Source organism: Phoxinus phoxinus, assembly GCF_949152265.1.
Source record: "Phoxinus phoxinus genome assembly, chromosome: 1".
NCBI lineage: Eukaryota > Metazoa > Chordata > Actinopteri > Cypriniformes > Leuciscidae > Phoxinus > Phoxinus phoxinus.
Window position 1 is genome coordinate 13,361,291 of NC_136876.1, and position 17,178 is coordinate 13,378,468.

Consider the following 17,178-nt stretch of genomic DNA (forward strand, 5'->3'; position numbering starts at 1 on the left):
CAGATGTGAAGGGTCGTAATGGTGACACTGTCAGGATTCAGAGGTCGTCATGGTGACCCTGTCAGATGTGAAGGGTCGTAATGGTGACACTGTCAGGATTGAGAGGTCGTCATGGTGACCCTGTAAGATGTGAAGGGTCGTAATGGTGACACTGTCAGGACTGAGAGGTCGTCATGGTGACCCTGTCAGATGTGAAGGGTCGTAATGGTGACACTGTCAGGATTGAGAGGTCGTCATAGTGACGCTGTCAGATGTGAAGGGTTGTAATGGTGACACTGTCAGGAGTGAGGGGTCGTCATGGAGATGCTGTCAGATGTGAAGGGTCGTAATGGTGACACTGTCAGGATTGAGAGGTCGTCATGGTGACCCTGTCAGATGTGAAGGGTCGTAATGGTGACACTGTCAGGATTAAGAGGTCGTCATAGTGACGCTGTCAGATGTGAAGGGTTGTAATGGTGACACTGTCAGGATTGAGGGGTCGTCATGGAGATGCTGTCAGATGTGAAGGGTCGTAATGGTGACACTGTCAGGATTGAGGGGTCGTCATGGTGACGCTGTCAGATGTGAAGGGTCGTAATGGTGACACAGTCAGGATTGAGAGGTCGTCATGTTGAGGCTGTCCGGACTGAGAGCTCGTCATGGTGAGGCTGTCAGGATTGAGAGGTCGTCATGGTGAGGCTGTCAGATGTGAAGGGTCGTAATGGTGACACTGTCAGGATTGAGGGGTCGTCATGGTGATGCTGTCAGATGTGAAGGGTTGTAATGGTGACACTGTCAGGAGTGAGGGGTCGTCATGGAGATGCTGTCAGATGTGAAGGGTCGTAATGGTGACACTGTCAGGATTGAGGGGTCGTCATGGTGACGCTGTCAGATGTGAAGGGTCGTAATGGTGACACAGTCAGGATTGAGAGGTCGTCATGTTGAGGCTGTCAGGATTGAGAGGTCGTCATGGTGAGGCTGTCAGATGTGAAGGGTCGTAATGGTGACACTGTCAGGATTGAGGGGTCGTCATGGTGATGCTGTCAGATGTGAAGGGTTGTAATGGTGACACTGTCAGGAGTGAGGGGTCGTCATGGTGATGCTGTCAGATGTGAAGGGTCGTAATGGTGACACTGTCAGGATTGAGGGGTCGTCATGGTGATGCTGTCAGATGTGAAGGGTTGTAATGGTGACACTGTCAGGATTGAGAGGTCGTCATGGTGAGGCTGTCAGATGTGAAGGGTCGTAATGGTGACACTGTCAGGATTGAGGGGTCGTCATGGTGATGCTGTCAGATGTGAAGGGTTGTAATGGTGACACTGTCAGGATTGAGAGGTCGTCATAGTGACGCTGTCAGATGTGAAGGGTTGTAATGGTGACACTGTCCGGAGTGAGGGGTCGTCATGGAGATGCTGTCAGATGTGAAGGGTCGTAATGGTGACACTGTCAGGATTGAGAGGTCGTCATGGTGACGCTGTCAGATGTGAAGGGTCGTAATGGTGACACAGTCAGGATTGAGAGGTCGTCATGTTGAGGCTGTCCGGACTGAGAGGTCGTCATGGTGAGGCTGTCAGGATTGAGAGGTCGTCATGGTGAGGCTGTCAGATGTGAAGGGTCGTAATGGTGACACTGTCAGGATTGAGGGGTCGTCATGGTGATGCTGTCAGATGTGAAGGGTTGTAATGGTGACACTGTCAGGAGTGAGGGGTCGTCATGGTGATGCTGTCAGATGTGAAGGGTCGTAATGGTGACACTGTCAGGATTGAGAGGTCGTCATGGTGAGGCTGTCAGATGTGAAGGGTCGTAATGGTGACACTGTCAGGATTGAGGGGTCGTCATGGTGATGCTGTCAGATGTGAAGGGTTGTAATGGTGACACTGTCAGGATTGAGAGGTCGTCATGGTGAGGCTGTCAGATGTGAAGGGTCGTAATGGTGACACTGTCAGGATTGAGGGGTCGTCATGGTGATGCTGTCAGATGTGAAGGGTCGTAATGGTGACACTGTCAGGAGTGAGGGGTCGTCATGGAGATGCTGTCAGATGTGAAGGGTCGTAATGGTGACACTGTCAGGATTGAGAGGTCGTCATGGTGAGGCTGTCAGATGTGAAGGGTCGTAATGGTGACACAGTCAGGAGTGAGGGGTCGTCATGGAGATGCTGTCAGATGTGAAGGGTCGTAATGGTGACACAGTCAGGATTGAGAGGTCGTCATGTTGAGGCTGTCCGGACTGAGAGGTCGTCATGGTGAGGCTGTCAGGATTGAGAGGTCGTCATGGTGAGGCTGTCAGATGTGAAGGGTCGTAATGGTGACACTGTCAGGATTGAGGGGTCGTCATGGTGATGCTGTCAGATGTGAAGGGTTGTAATGGTGACACTGTCAGGAGTGAGGGGTCGTCATGGTGATGCTGTCAGATGTGAAGGGTCGTAATGGTGACACTGTCAGGATTGAGAGGTCGTCATGGTGAGGCTGTCAGATGTGAAGGGTCGTAATGGTGACACTGTCAGGATTGAGGGGTCGTCATGGTGATGCTGTCAGATGTGAAGGGTTGTAATGGTGACACTGTCAGGATTGAGAGGTCGTCATGGTGAGGCTGTCAGATGTGAAGGGTCGTAATGGTGACACTGTCAGGATTGAGGGGTCGTCATGGTGATGCTGTCAGATGTGAAGGGTCGTAATGGTGACACTGTCAGGAGTGAGGGGTCGTCATGGAGATGCTGTCAGATGTAAAGGGTCGTAATGGTGACACTGTCAGGATTGAGAGGTCGTCATGGTGAGGCTGTCAGATGTGAAGGTTCGTAATGGTGACACTGTCAGGATTGAGAGGTCGTCATGGTGAGGCTGTCAGATGTGAAGGGTCGTAATGGTGACACTGTCAGGATTGAGGGGTCGTCATGGTGATGCTGTCAGATGTGAAGGGTCGTAATGGTGACACTGTCAGGATTGAGGGGTCGTCATGGTGATGCTGTCAGATGTGAAGGGTCGTAATGGTGACACTGTCAGGATTGAGGGGTCGTCATGGTGATGCTGTCAGATGTGAAGGGTTGTAATGGTGACACTGTCAGGATTGAGAGGTCGTCATGGTGAGGCTGTCAGATGTGAAGGGTCGTAATGGTGACACAGTCAGGAGTGAAGGGTCGTCATGGAGATGCTGTCAGATGTGAAGGGTCGTAATGGTGACACAATCAGGATTGAGAGGTCGTCATGTTGAGGCTGTCCGGACTGAGAGGTCGTCATGGTGAGGCTGTCAGGATTGAGAGGTCGTCATGGTGAGGCTGTCAGATGTGAAGGGTCGTAATGGTGACACAGTCAGGAGTGAGGGGTCGTCATGGTGAGGCTGTCAGATGTGAAGGGTCGTAATGGTGACACTGTCAGGATTGAGAGGTCGTCATGGAGATGCTGTCAGATGTAAAGGGTCGTAATGGTGACACTGTCAGGATTGAGAGGTCGTCATGGTGAGGCTGTCAGATGTGAAGGTTCGTAATGGTGACACTGTCAGGATTGAGAGGTCGTCATGGTGAGGCTGTCAGATGTGAAGGGTCGTAATGGTGACACTGTCAGGATTGAGGGGTCGTCATGGTGATGCTGTCAGATGTGAAGGGTCGTAATGGTGACACTGTCAGGATTGAGGGGTCGTCATGGTGATGCTGTCAGATGTGAAGGGTCGTAATGGTGACACTGTCAGGATTGAGGGGTCGTCATGGTGATGCTGTCAGATGTGAAGGGTCGTAATGGTGACACAGTCAGGAGTGAGGGGTCGTCATGGAGATGCTGTCAGATGTGAAGGGTCGTAATGGTGACACAATCAGGATTGAGAGGTCGTCATGTTGAGGCTGTCCGGACTGAGAGGTCGTCATGGTGAGGCTGTCAGGATTGAGAGGTCGTCATGGTGAGGCTGTCAGATGTGAAGGGTCGTAATGGTGACACAGTCAGGAGTGAGGGGTCGTCATGGTGAGGCTGTCAGATGTGAAGGGTCGTAATGGTGACACTGTCAGGATTGAGAGGTCGTCATGGTGACGCTGTCAGATGTGAAGGGTCGTAATGGTGACACAGTCAGGATTGAGAGGTCGTCATGTTGAGGCTGTCCGGACTGAGAGGTCGTCATGGTGAGGCTGTCAGGATTGAGAGGTCGTCATGGTGACACTGTCAGGACTGAGGGGTCGTCATGGTGAGGCTGTCAGATGTAAAGGGTCGTAATGGTGACACTGTCAGGACTGAGAGGTCGTCATGGTGAGGCTGTCAGGATGAGTGCGGAAAAGGATAAGCTTCAAATTCAATAATACATAATAAAAATAATATTGAGAAAAGACATTATTATTTGAACAAATCAGACTCAAATAAAGTATCATATAAGAACACATATAGACACAGAAACATTTAACGGACACCGGTCTTCATTAAAAAAAGAGTTGTAATGAATTAACTGTTTGTAAGTAAGCTGAGGAATGTAATTCTTTATCTTCACACAGATTAGATATTTCCCCTGAAATACTGTCAAGGACAAAGAGAAAAAGCTCTTCCAGAAGGACGTTGATAACTGATTAACAAGGTCAGTAATGATAGTGAAATTAGTGAGTTACAGTGAGATCTGCTCTCTGGTCATACACTGATAAGTGCAATGATAACACATTTCATTAAGATTATAGGACTAGGACACCTGTGTGAACTTGAGGAGAGCTTGATACATCTATCAAATCACCAAAACACCAGCCGACTAAAAAACATTGACACTTCAGAAAAAAGAAAAGTGGTCACAAGAAATGATCCTGCAGCATTTAAGCAAATGACATGCACTACCGATCAAAGGTTTGTGGTTGATACGATTTTTTTAAAAACATATTTTAATGCAAAAAGCAATCACACTTTCTTGAATCTATGTGAGCTAATCAAGCCTCAGCAAAAATCTGCAAACCGGCAAATCAAAAGAGATAAGATAACCAGATGAAACTTTGGCCGGCAGCAGCGAGGGCGAGTAAAAGAGGCTGAGCCGGAGAACCGAACACAATCTGGTTGTGTCACACGGACACCTGAACACGATCCGCTCTGATCATGCTGTGGACGCCGGTTCTCTGTCTGTGTTTGTGTGTTCAGGCTCTGGCGGTCCCCGTTCCAGCGCACCGGGCCACTGAGAAACACAGAAAACTGCTGCTGGTCTCCTTCGATGGCTTCAGGTGGGACTACGACAGGGACGTGGACACGCCGCACCTGGACGCCATGGCGAAGGATGGGGTCAAAGCCACATACGTGACCCCTGCGTTCCTCACTATCACCAGCCCGACACACTTCACCATCCTCACAGGTACAATACAACACGCATGAAGCAATGCACACGGAAGAATCATGCGGGCTGTCAAACACTCGAGCATTGACTACAAAAACTTGAGCATTGACTACATTGTTTGTGTACACAGAGTTGACTAAATATAAAGATTTAGAACAACTGTGAAATCATTACAATATAAAAATATATTTAAAACTTGAATGTTAAATGCAATTAATTAATAAATTACAGGAATTAATTAATTAGTTAATTAATCAACACAGCACTAAGTAGCCTATTTACTATATATATATATATATATTAGTCCTGTCAGTTAATAAAATAAAATAAATATATATATATATACAACATTTAATTTAATTCATAATTAATTCAAATCATTAAACTAATTCTTCAAAATTAATATATATGTATAATATACAATGTAACTAGCTTTAAATATATGCATTTAATATTTATGTCCATCCATCCAGATGAAACAAGGCAATAATGAATACTTATATCCATAAATATCTATACATTTAGTGTGTGTATATGAATATACACTTTAAAAAGATGTAAATTAAACAGATTATGCTTTTATGAGTGACGATTATTTTAAAGTAAATTCTACAGTATATATATATATATATTTAATGTCTTTAAGTATCTTTCCGCAGGGAAATATATAGAGAATCACGGTGTAATTCACAACATGTGGTTTAACACCAGCACCTGGGAGAAGAAGTCCTACTACAAGTCTCAGTTTGTGAACGAGTGGTGGGACAGTGGAAGTCTGCCCATATGGATCACGGCTCAGAGACAGGTACTCCAGTTACACCAGCAGCGCCCGTCCCAAGCTGCACTGTTCAGGGTCACATGGTGCGCACTGAGCCGAATGCACTCTGAACATAGCCTTTGACTTAACAGTCTGTCATATTATTTACTATATGACTGTAATTTAAATATAATATAATATAATTAGGGCTGTTAAACGATTAATAGCGATTAATCGCATCCAAAATAAAAGTTTGTTTTTACATAATAAATTTGTGTGTACTGTATACTTATTTTATATATATAAATACACACACATGCTTGGATATATTTAAGAAGTATTCGCATGTATATACTGTATATAGATTTATATATAATTTATACTATATATAAATTATAAATAATTTATATATATATATTTTAAAAAATCTTAAATATATACATGAACGTGTGTGTATTTATATACACAAAATAATTATACAGTACACACAAATTTATTATGTAAACACAAACTTTTATTTTGGATGCGATTAATCGCGATTAAAGGTGCTCTAAGTGATGTCAGGCCAAAATATTTTTTGTCACATACAGCAAACATCTCCTCACTATCCGCTAGCTGCCTGTCCCCTGAACACACTGTAAAAAACGCGGTCTCTGTAGACACCACAGGCTCCACAAACGGCAACAAAAACAAACTGGACTAACCCGCACCACGAAACATTACAAACAGTGTTCCAGCCAATCACTGGCAAGAAGTATTTGAGGGTGGGTCTTGGGGGTTAGTGCGCGTGCACATGAAGGGGGGTGTGTGAAGGAGAGAGAAGCATCAAGAGGGAAGTTTGAATAATGGCCGACACACAAGAGACGACGTTCCGTTGATCAACTTACAAAGAAGAGGGAAAAGGATAAAGAACGCGCGAAGTACCGAATTTACATCGGTAAAGCATTCGAAAGATGGCGAGAACTCCGCCGACAGAAGGGCTTCAAGTCCAACATTCAGGTTGCTCTGTTTTTGCTTGACAGGTGGGTAACGTAAATTTTTATTTTTTTCTAAATTGACGCTTATGTTCGCCAAACCCACACAAGGATATAATTAGCTAGAACTATGCAGTCAGCGTTAACTTTGGTGAATACATATGTTTGTAGCAGCTAGAGATCAATCTGTATTGTAAATGATCAATCAAATTAATAGTATGGCGACAATTTATGTGAATGGTTGTTTTCATCCACTGTTTGTTATGAATTTGAATGTTAATTTATAGGAGACGAGATGAGGAGGAGGGAGGGTCTAGCTAGCCTCCGTTTTGTTTGACAATAGTTCGAACGTCAACAAGAAGTGATGTCACCCAGGATCGCTTACAGCACCTTTAATCATTTAACAGCCCTAAATATAATATAATATAATGTGATATGTTTTTTAAATATATACTGCATATGTTAAATGTAGTCAAATGTAACTAAATATTTCTTGACTTTAGAATGAAATAAACTAAATAATAAATAATAATAATATTTAAATATCGTTTTTCTGGGGTTGGTTTGAGTTTATCATACTATTTACTATTACTGTACTTGAAATATAATATAATATGTAATATAATTTAATATAATGAATATAATATAATGAATATAATATAATTCATATAATATAATATAATTCATATAATATAATATAATTCATATAATATAATATATGTTTTAAATGTATACTAAATGTAGTCAAATGTAACTGTAAAAACTTCTTGACTTTAGAATGAAATAAACTGATTTCAAATGGATTCTGAATGAATATTGTCCAGTTTTTCTGGGGTTGGTTAGAGAGGACCATTTCAAATTGACTTGGTCTCCTGCAAGACACGTATTTCCCACAAGCGGGCCGTCTGCTAATGATCCGCAACACTTCACTGTGAATCATCCCGAATACCTCATTTCATTTCCTCCAGTAACCTCTACATATAAAACCAGACACACAGGAGATTCAACCAGATGAATCGCAGAAACCAGCTCAGAAACTCGAAATCTCATATGATGATTTGCTCACAGTTATACATAATACTAATTCTAGTCAGTAAAAATACAGACTGTTAAGATTGCAGGTTCAAACCCTTAGAAAGGGTGATGCATGAACAACCAGAATCAATTTAAAGAACATTTCTATCTTCATTTACCACTGTCGCACTAAACCAATGACTTTGAAAACCAATGAAATTGTGTTTTAAAGCATCTCAGATCTTCTCTTGTCCATGCAACGCATGCATATTGTGACCAAGGTCTGTCAAGCTGCAAACAATGGCCATTAATGTAGCATAAAGAAATATATGTGACTTGTCAAGTTGCAAAGGAGCTTCTGCTTTGATGAAAAAATAATTCGATACTAGTTTTGTGTTTAACATGAGAGCAAATAATGCTAGATTTAACATTTTCTGCTTTGCTCTTAGAGTTGGTAAAAGAAGCGTTTGCTGAATGAATATTATTGATTTTCCCGCCCAAAAAAAAAGGGTCTGAAGGCCGGTTCCCTCCACTTTCCTGGAACAGCATCCACGTATCAGGGAGAAAGTGCTGTTGTGAGAGAAGTGGAGCCTGCAAACTACAACTACAGCAACGAAACGGCCTGGCGAGAGAACATAGATAAAGTGATGGAGTCCTGGTTCAGGGGGCAGGACCTGGACTTTGTGTCCGTGTACTTCGGTGAGCCTGACGCCACGGGACACAGGTACGGGCCGGACTCCCCCGAGCGCAGGGCGATGGTCCGACAGGTGGACCGGACCGTGGGATACCTGAGGAGCTCGGCTGAGAGAAACGGCCTGAGCGAGAGGCTCAACATCATCATCACGGCCGACCACGGCATGAGCACCGTCTACAGGAACGGCCTGGTGGACGAGATCGTGCTCTCCAAGATCCCCGGCTTCTCTTTCGGAGATCTGTCCTTCCATATCGTGGACTTTGGACCGGTGGGACTTCTGCTTCCCAAAGAAGGGAGACTCGATAAAGTGTACACCGCGCTGAAAGGCGCTCATCCGCATCTCCACGTCTATAAGAGGGAGGAGATGCCCGCTCGCCTGCATTTCTCCCAGAACCAGCGCATATTACCCATCATCCTCTGGGCCGATCCAGGATACGTCATCAATGGGGTGAGACTCTCATTTTTTTTAAAAGACGTGAAAACGTAATGCAAGTTTGTCAAGGAATTAAAAAGGCCGCTCTCAAGCACAAGTGGGTGAATGTTCTCCTCAAAATTAAAAGAAAGAAAAATAGGATTTACATTGCATTAAGCAGATAAAGCATGTTTTAGGTATCGGTTATGATTTTAGCATTGTGACATTACTGTATATTCATGATTTTTAAGCACATTTTCCTACCAGTTTCTTCCTACTTAAAGGAGCACTCCACTTTTTTTGGAAATAGGCTCATTTTCCAACTCCCCTAGAGTTAAGCGGTTGAGTTTCACCGTTTTCTAACCCATTCAGCCGATCTCCGGGTCTGGCGGTAGCACTTTTAGCATAGCTTAGCATAGATCATTGAATCCGATTAGACCGTTAGCATCTCTCTCGGAAAAATTACCAAAGAGTTTCGGTATTTTACATGCGCATCACGTGTTCGGTCGATAGGTATGCGTGTTTGAATATATACTGTATGTGCGCAGGCGTGTAGTCCTACAAAGTATAAATGTAGTTCTCATTATTCTCAGAGGTGATATTGCATTACATTAATGAAAACTGAGGGTTAAATGTACTAAATCACCATAAAAATAATGTACAAATATCCCAAAAAATGTATCAATATAAATAAACGAACGAACGAACGAATGAATGAATGAACGAATTAATTTGCATAACAGTAGGATTAGGGGGTAAATGCACTAAATCACCATGAAAATAATGTACAAAAATTCACACTGCATTAATTATAATAAATAAATACATAATTTGGCCTTACTGTGCTGAGAATTTGGGGAAATGCCCCAGATCACCATGAAAACACTTATAAAGAGTAAGTGATGTTACCTTGATGTTAATGGTTAATGGTGAATTAGAGATCTGCCGACACACATGCAGTATCGCCTTCATTTGGAGTTCAAATTGACCAAATGATTTTGATTCATGAGTGAAAGCCGGTGTACATGATCAACAGTCAGGGCTGTTCACAGATTATCTGTGTTTTATGGTTTACTCTGAAATCTCATCAGCTCTCTCAGGGAAAGAACAAACTGTCCTCCTGTTTACTTGATTGACATATCTGTGATATGTGAGTGCATATCTGAGGGAATCTCTCACTAAACCTTTTTAGAAATCTCCCTAAAATCAACAGAAATATAGTGTGCTTTACATAAAGAAAACAAAGCCTATATATGAACATTGAGAGATGTTACACTGTGATATTATTTTAATGACAATTTACCATATTTACTCCCCAATTCCACATGCAAAATACTTATTTTATCAACAATTATTTTTATATTTAATGATTTTTTTATAATGTTGACCAACTAATAGTCCAAAATAGGCATTCTTTCCTTTATGCAAAATATAATTTGTTATCAAAAACATTTGTTTTAACCTGACCAAGGACATGCTTTCATGAGAAACTTATAAACACGCAAATAAACAATAAACATGCACAAGTTTCTTCCTTGAAGACTGCATATTTAGTTTTAGTACCATTGAGTTGCTCTTCTAGTTTTTATTAATATTTTGAATTATTTTCATATTTTCTGTTTACATTTTTGTTATTTTTTATTGTGTGTGTTTTTATGTGTGTGTCTATATAGTTTTAATTAATTTATTTTTAAGTTTACAATTTTTACTTATTTTAGTACAGAAAGTTATCTAAAAACTAGCTAAAATAAAATAAGTGTATATATGCATATATATATATATATATTAGGGCTGTCAAAAGATTAATCGCGATTATGTATAAATACACACACATTCATGTATATATTTAAGAAATATTTGCATTTATATACTGTATATACATTTATATAGGCCTAATTTATATTATATATAAATATTTTATATATAAATATAACCAATTTTTCTTAAATATATATACATAAGTGTGTGTGTTTTTATATATATAAATAATTATACACAGTACACATATATGTAAACACAAACTTTTATTTTGGATGCGATTAATTGCGATTAATATATATATATATATCTGTCTAATAAAGTAAAAAAATGTTTGTTTTTATGGTGTTAGTCGTAGGTAACTGACAGATAGATGAATAATGTAAATCTAAATCTATTGACTGGCAGACGAACCGAACACGATCAATGGCTAATTCTACTTTGCCACTCCTCTCCTTTTAATTTGCATTGTAATCAATCAATGAATCAATACTCTGCTCACATGACAACCTCAAAGGTCAGGTCAAGGTCATTGAACTCTTTGAGCTCCTGTTGACCTTTGACCCACAGATGTCAGAGGACAGTTTTATAAGTGTGGCGCACTAACAACCACACCACTGGTGCAAAGCATGAGCAAATCAAACCAAGCCTGACAGCAGCAGCTCTACCTTGGCATCCTAAACCACTCAATAACCATAACATGATCCAAGAGCCAAACAAAACACTTACCGCAGCTGAATATCTTTTCTGAAACCGCAAGACAGACGTTGCCATGACAACCAGAAGACAAATCAGCCGCTCTCTGGCGCCCTCTGCTGTTTGAATGATATAATGCACTCGTTAAACTCACTGAAAAAAGCCCTGCTTTGTTTAAACTACCATACTACTACTATAAGTAAGTCTACACAATGTGCAAATATGTACGAACTGGTTTTTATGCATGAAATATTAGGATGATGTTCTACATTTGCCCAAACGTTCAGTAATCGCGTTAGATAATGTTTCCCATGCGATGTACAAAACAAATGCTTGTAAAATATTTTAACATATTGTTCTGTTCTCATTATTTGATTGAACTACCAAAAGTTTAGGCGTCTTTTCATAAATGTTTTACTTTTAATATTATTTAATAATATTTAGTTTCCAACGACCAACGCAATAACTGAATTAAACAATAAGCAAATATGATGAGGTCATGTGACACATATTAAAATCGACTGCATTACATTTTTATCGGGGTTTATTACTCCATTTTGAATACTGGCTTTAAGGACAGTCGTTAAATATGTCACATTTTTGGTGTGTTATTAATATTATATTGATTTTTCACAGGTGTTTTACCAGTAGCTCGGATTACACATCGCACTGTGTTGAAAGTCCATAAACTGTAAACTGGCAGAAAATTATCAGTACATTTTCTGTTTTCTACAGATTTTTCTCTCTCAGTAGACAGAATGCATATAGTGAATATTATGGAGTAAGCATAAAAATAGTCATTCAAATATTTTGAAGGGGTGGTTCAATATAATTTCACTTTCTAACTTTAGTTAGTGTGTAATGTTGTTGTTTGAGCATAAACCACATCTGCAAAGTTACAATGCTCAAAGTTCACAGTCAAAGGGAGATATTTTCTTTCTGACATCACCAACCCTAAAATTTACATAAACCCCGCCCCGCGGAACACGATTTATAGATTATCAAGACAGAATTTGCTAATAAATTACTAGAAGATAACTTCTTCTTGAGTCTTTCATCTTTCTGACTTCGGTTTGAACAATTTTCCAAGGGGGTAATCCATCCGCCGGAAACTGAAGCCTCCCCGGGCGCCGCCATTGTAGCAGAACTTCACCTGCTGTTAGCATTCCATTGACTCTCATTCATTTTGGCGTCACTTTGACAGCGAATAACTTTACATCTGAAGCGTCCACAGACTCCATTTGTCCATTATTTATTTCTAAAGAAATACGACAATGTATAAAAGGCTCCATTACCTTGTACCTTACGTTATGGCCCCGTAGAAGCCGTTTTTGTAAAAATAGGCTAACCATTACGTCATAACCCACGCGACTCTCTGTCGCACTGTAGAGAAATTACCGTATAGACCGGCGGAGAAGCTTGCATGCAATCGGGGGGACGTGGAGGCATAAAGTCCGATAAAGTCAAGGGAGAAGCCCACAGAGAGTGATAAAGTTGCTCCTGCTGCTAGCTCATGGACAGTTTACAGTGCTCACACTGTCCATCTCTGCGGGATTCGGAAGGGAATGATTCAGATTTCTCTCCGCACAGCTACTAGAAGACTGACAGCTGTCAGACACGTTGCTCACGTCACATCTACGTCGTCAAGCTCAGTGTGAGCCTGCGCAGTACGCCTGGCGATCAGGAAGTGAGTGCTTCAAATGGGCTTCACTTTTCTCCGTTGTCTACGTATAAGTCTATGGGGTCGCTGTGTCCATCTTATATACTGTCTATGCAATTTTCAGGGCATGTGTGTGTGAGGTAAAAGGACACGAGCTGTTGAAGCTCCGCCCCCTGTGCCGGGAGCAGCAGCTCATTTGCATTTAAAGGGACAGACACAAAAACTGTGTGTTTTTGCTAACCCTCAAAAAGTGACAACTTTAACATGCTATATAAAGATATCTGTGGGGTATTTTGAGCTAAAACTTCACACACACACTCTGGGGACATCAGATACTTATTTGACATCTTGTGAAAAGGGCATTATACCAGCCCTTTAATATGTTGGTGCTCTAAAGTGCTGATAGTTTGTAGAATAGCCTTTAGTTGACCCTATCCGCTTGTTTTCCCGCAGTATTTCCCAGTGCAGTTCCATAAGGGAGAGCACGGCTATGATAACCAGGCTCTGGACATGAAGCCGTTCTTCAGGGCCGTGGGGCCCGACTTCAGGAAGAACCTGCAGGTGGAGCCGTTCGAGACCGTCAACATCTACCCACTGATGTGCCACATGCTGAACATCACACCTGAACCCAACGACGGCCAGCTGGAGCTCACACAACACATGCTGACCTCCTCCATACAGCCTGAGAGTGAGAACACCTGTCTATCTATCTATCTATCTATCTATCTATCTATCAATCTATTTATCTATTTATCTATCTATTTATCTATCAATCTATTTATCTATCAATCTGTCTGTTTGTCTATCTATCAATCTATTTATCTATTTATCTATCTATTTATCTATCAATCTATTTATCTATCAATCTGTCTGTCTGTCTATCTATCAATCTATTTATCTATCAATCTATTTATCTATCAATCTATTTATCTATCAATCTATTTATCTATCTATCTATCTATCTATCAATCTATTTATCTATCTATCTATCTATCTATCAATCTATTTATCTATCAATCTATTTATCTATCTATCTATTTATCTATCAATCTATTTATCTATCTATCTATCTATCTATCTATCTATCTATCTATCTATCTATCTATCTATCTATCTATCTATCTATCTATCTATCTATCTATCTATCTATCTATCTGTCTGTCTGTCTGTCTGTCTGTCTGTCTGTCTGTCTGTCTGTCTTTCTGTCTGTCTGTCTATCAATCTATTTATCCATCTATTTATCTATCTATCTATCTATCTATCTATCTGTCTGTCTGTCTGTCTGTCTGTCTGTCTGTCTGTCTGTCTGTCTGTCTGTCTGTCTGTCTGTCTGTCTGTCTGTCTGTCTATCTATCTGTATTTCGGTCTGCCTCCGCTTCCCTGTAGTTAAATCACTGATGTCAATGAAACATGAAACAGTCTCTAATCAGCATGTGTGTGTGTGTGTGTGTGTGTGTGTGTGTGTGTGTGTGTGTGTGTTTTTATTCCAGAATTTTCTTTACAATAGTGCAAACACGCATCTCTTAGAAATCAGAACATATCTAATATTGTGTATGTTATACAAGTAATTTCGTATCTTGCACAATCATAGGACAATAATAGAAAGAATGAAACAGAGAAAGACAGAAAGAAAAAAACAAATATATATATATATATCATGGTACATGAAAGATCTCAGCATATTTCTTCAAAAAATAAGTATTTTCTGTTATCAATTATTCTTAGTGATTTGATTAAATATTTAAGTCATCTGTCATTTGTTTTTCTCTTGTAATGTTTCATACATTTTCTGGAATGATTTGAGCTCTAATTGTTTTTCAAAAGTTAATATGAACGGTAATCTATGCATTAAGGATGTCCTTTGTCTTTTTGAAAACCCAAACAAATCTTTAGAAACTACTGTTAACTTTCTTATCCTTGTTACAAAGTTTTACTTTCACAAACAAAGATTTCTTAAGAAAATGCCTACTTTTATGGATTTATTATGTGGTGTGTGTGTGTGTGTGTGTGTGTGTGTGTGTGTGTGTGTGTGTGTGTGTGTTTCAGATGAAGGCTCGTCTGATGATGATATCCTCACCAGTGTTTTCACTGGACTGGGAGCTGTTGCTGGTTTTCTGCTCGTCGTCTTTGTCGTTCTGATAAGTCGCGGCATTTTCAGACGCAGGAGGAACAAACGCAGGTAAACCTCACACTAACAATTAAAAAGATTAAGATTACAATTAAAAAGTATGTCTGAAATAGAATGAAACAAAGAAATAAATTGTTTCATGACCGACCTGATTTTGCCCTGACAGCAGATCTTGAATGTTGATGATCTGGATGTGATTTATTTTCTTGGTTCTTTACAGTTTCACAGACGAGGGGAAGATTGACACGTGTCCGTCTGAAACAAAACAAACCTCATTTTAGAGCCAGGACATCCAGAGGAAGATAAACACACACATATATGAGGAGGACATCCTTCCAACTGTTAGATCGGACGGATCTCCACATCAGAAATATCAGATCAAGATATCAGTCTTCTATCAGCCTGAGAGATTGCCTGAGAAAGAGCAGAAGCAGGAGACGACGGGATGATAATAAAAAGAACAGAGTTTAGTAGTGAATAATCTTAGTAGATTACAGATCCAACCAGTGTTATTATACCACAGCAAGAACACAACATCGTCCTGTGACGTTACAAACCTTGAAATGGAGACATTCTCTTATCTCTCAGTCATGAAGAAGACAAACATCCCTTCAAACCCACACTATCATTGGATTAAACAACAATGGAAAATATATATAAAATGACATAAATTAGTATCAGTCAAAGCTGTGGAGACACTGGTACTGGTGTATTTTGTAACTCTATGTTCACAAAATTGTACGGTTGTAATGGATTGTATGGATTAAACAACAATGGAAAATATAAAAACATAAAATTACATAAATTAATAAAGGATTAAATAATAAATTAAATAAATCAAATTATAATAATATGAATGCTTAAATGAAACGACAGCTACATAAATTACTGATGATTATAAATGACACAAACACACACACACACACACACACTCACACAGACTGCACTCTTGATTAATTTAATGAATTCATTGTGTTTAGAATTACACCAGAAGCTTTTAAAACAGTCCTATATTTCTAAAAAAAGTTTCATTGCACTTTGTTTCAAGGTTTCCCCTGTATTTTTACACAAATCGCTTAGAAATATTAGGAAAACACATTTAGTTATATTTTGTAATACTATATTGTGTTAAATTATCAAAATCACTTGCCCCCCCCCCCCCCCTCCCCTCCCTTCATTTTGTCTCTTTATATGAAACTTGAATATATAAAATAATTTCGTACTTTGTTATAAATGATTGACTATTTTGAGCTCATGGTCTTATTTTTTTAATATGTCATGTTTATATGGTATTATCATTATCCTATTATTTGTTGCTCTATTTTTATAATATTTTAATTTGCATCTCGTTTACATTAATTGTACCTCATCATGTAACGTTTCACAAGTATGCTATAAAATAGTCTTATTGAAATAATAATAATACAATATAATATTAACAGCATATATAATATAAAGTAAACTATAATATATATATATATATACATATATATATACATATATATATATATATATATATATATATATATATATGTTGTGTTATATTTAAAATATGAATAATAACATTTATAAATTAATTAAAAACAAAGATATATAGGTATTTGTTTTTTATGTATATATCTTGTTTAGAACTGTCAAAATGTTGAATTTATAAAGTTAATAAAGAGTTAAAATACTGTATTAAATTGGATTATAAAGCATTTAATTACATAGGCCTGATTTAACACAATTTCTGCTTGTAAATTCTATCAAAGATGTTATGTTTATAAATTCTATTAAAACGAAACAACTACATTAAAGTCAGATTATCATACCCTACATAATTTCT

The 17,178-nt window shown here is 39.4% G+C and overlaps 1 protein-coding gene across 2 annotated transcripts; it reads left to right on the top strand.

The window, feature by feature from the left end:
- The first annotated feature begins 5,057 nt into the window (after positions 1-5,057).
- LOC306996965 (ectonucleotide pyrophosphatase/phosphodiesterase family member 7-like) lies at positions 5,058-15,821 on the top strand. 2 transcript variants are annotated; one of them, XM_079609941.1, is made up of 6 exons: positions 5,058-5,275; positions 5,917-6,062; positions 8,512-9,144; positions 13,676-13,910; positions 15,269-15,401; positions 15,571-15,821. In XM_079609941.1, exons 1-6 carry the CDS (start codon positions 5,191-5,193, stop codon positions 15,629-15,631), a joined length of 1,293 nt encoding a protein of 430 aa, XP_079466067.1. In that variant the 5' UTR covers positions 5,058-5,190; the 3' UTR covers positions 15,632-15,821. The 2 variants fall into 2 exon arrangements, with proteins under 2 accessions (XP_079466067.1, XP_079466066.1); XM_079609940.1 differs by lacking the exons at positions 15,269-15,401; positions 15,571-15,821 and adding an exon at positions 14,713-14,798 and having other exon boundaries at positions 5,080-5,275.
- The last annotated feature ends 1,357 nt before the right edge of the window (positions 15,822-17,178 follow it).

Bases quoted from the DNA above. Each gene is read 5' to 3' on its own strand.
- LOC306996965 (XM_079609941.1), top strand. From the start codon at position 5,191: ATGGCGAAGGATGGGGTCAAAGCCACATACGTGACCCCTGCGTTCCTC. The intron at 9,145-13,675 runs GTGAGACTCTCA...GTTTTCCCGCAG, and splicing joins CAGGATACGTCATCAATGGG to TATTTCCCAGTGCAGTTCCA. The intron at 15,402-15,570 runs GTAAACCTCACA...GGTTCTTTACAG, and splicing joins CGCAGGAGGAACAAACGCAG to TTTCACAGACGAGGGGAAGA.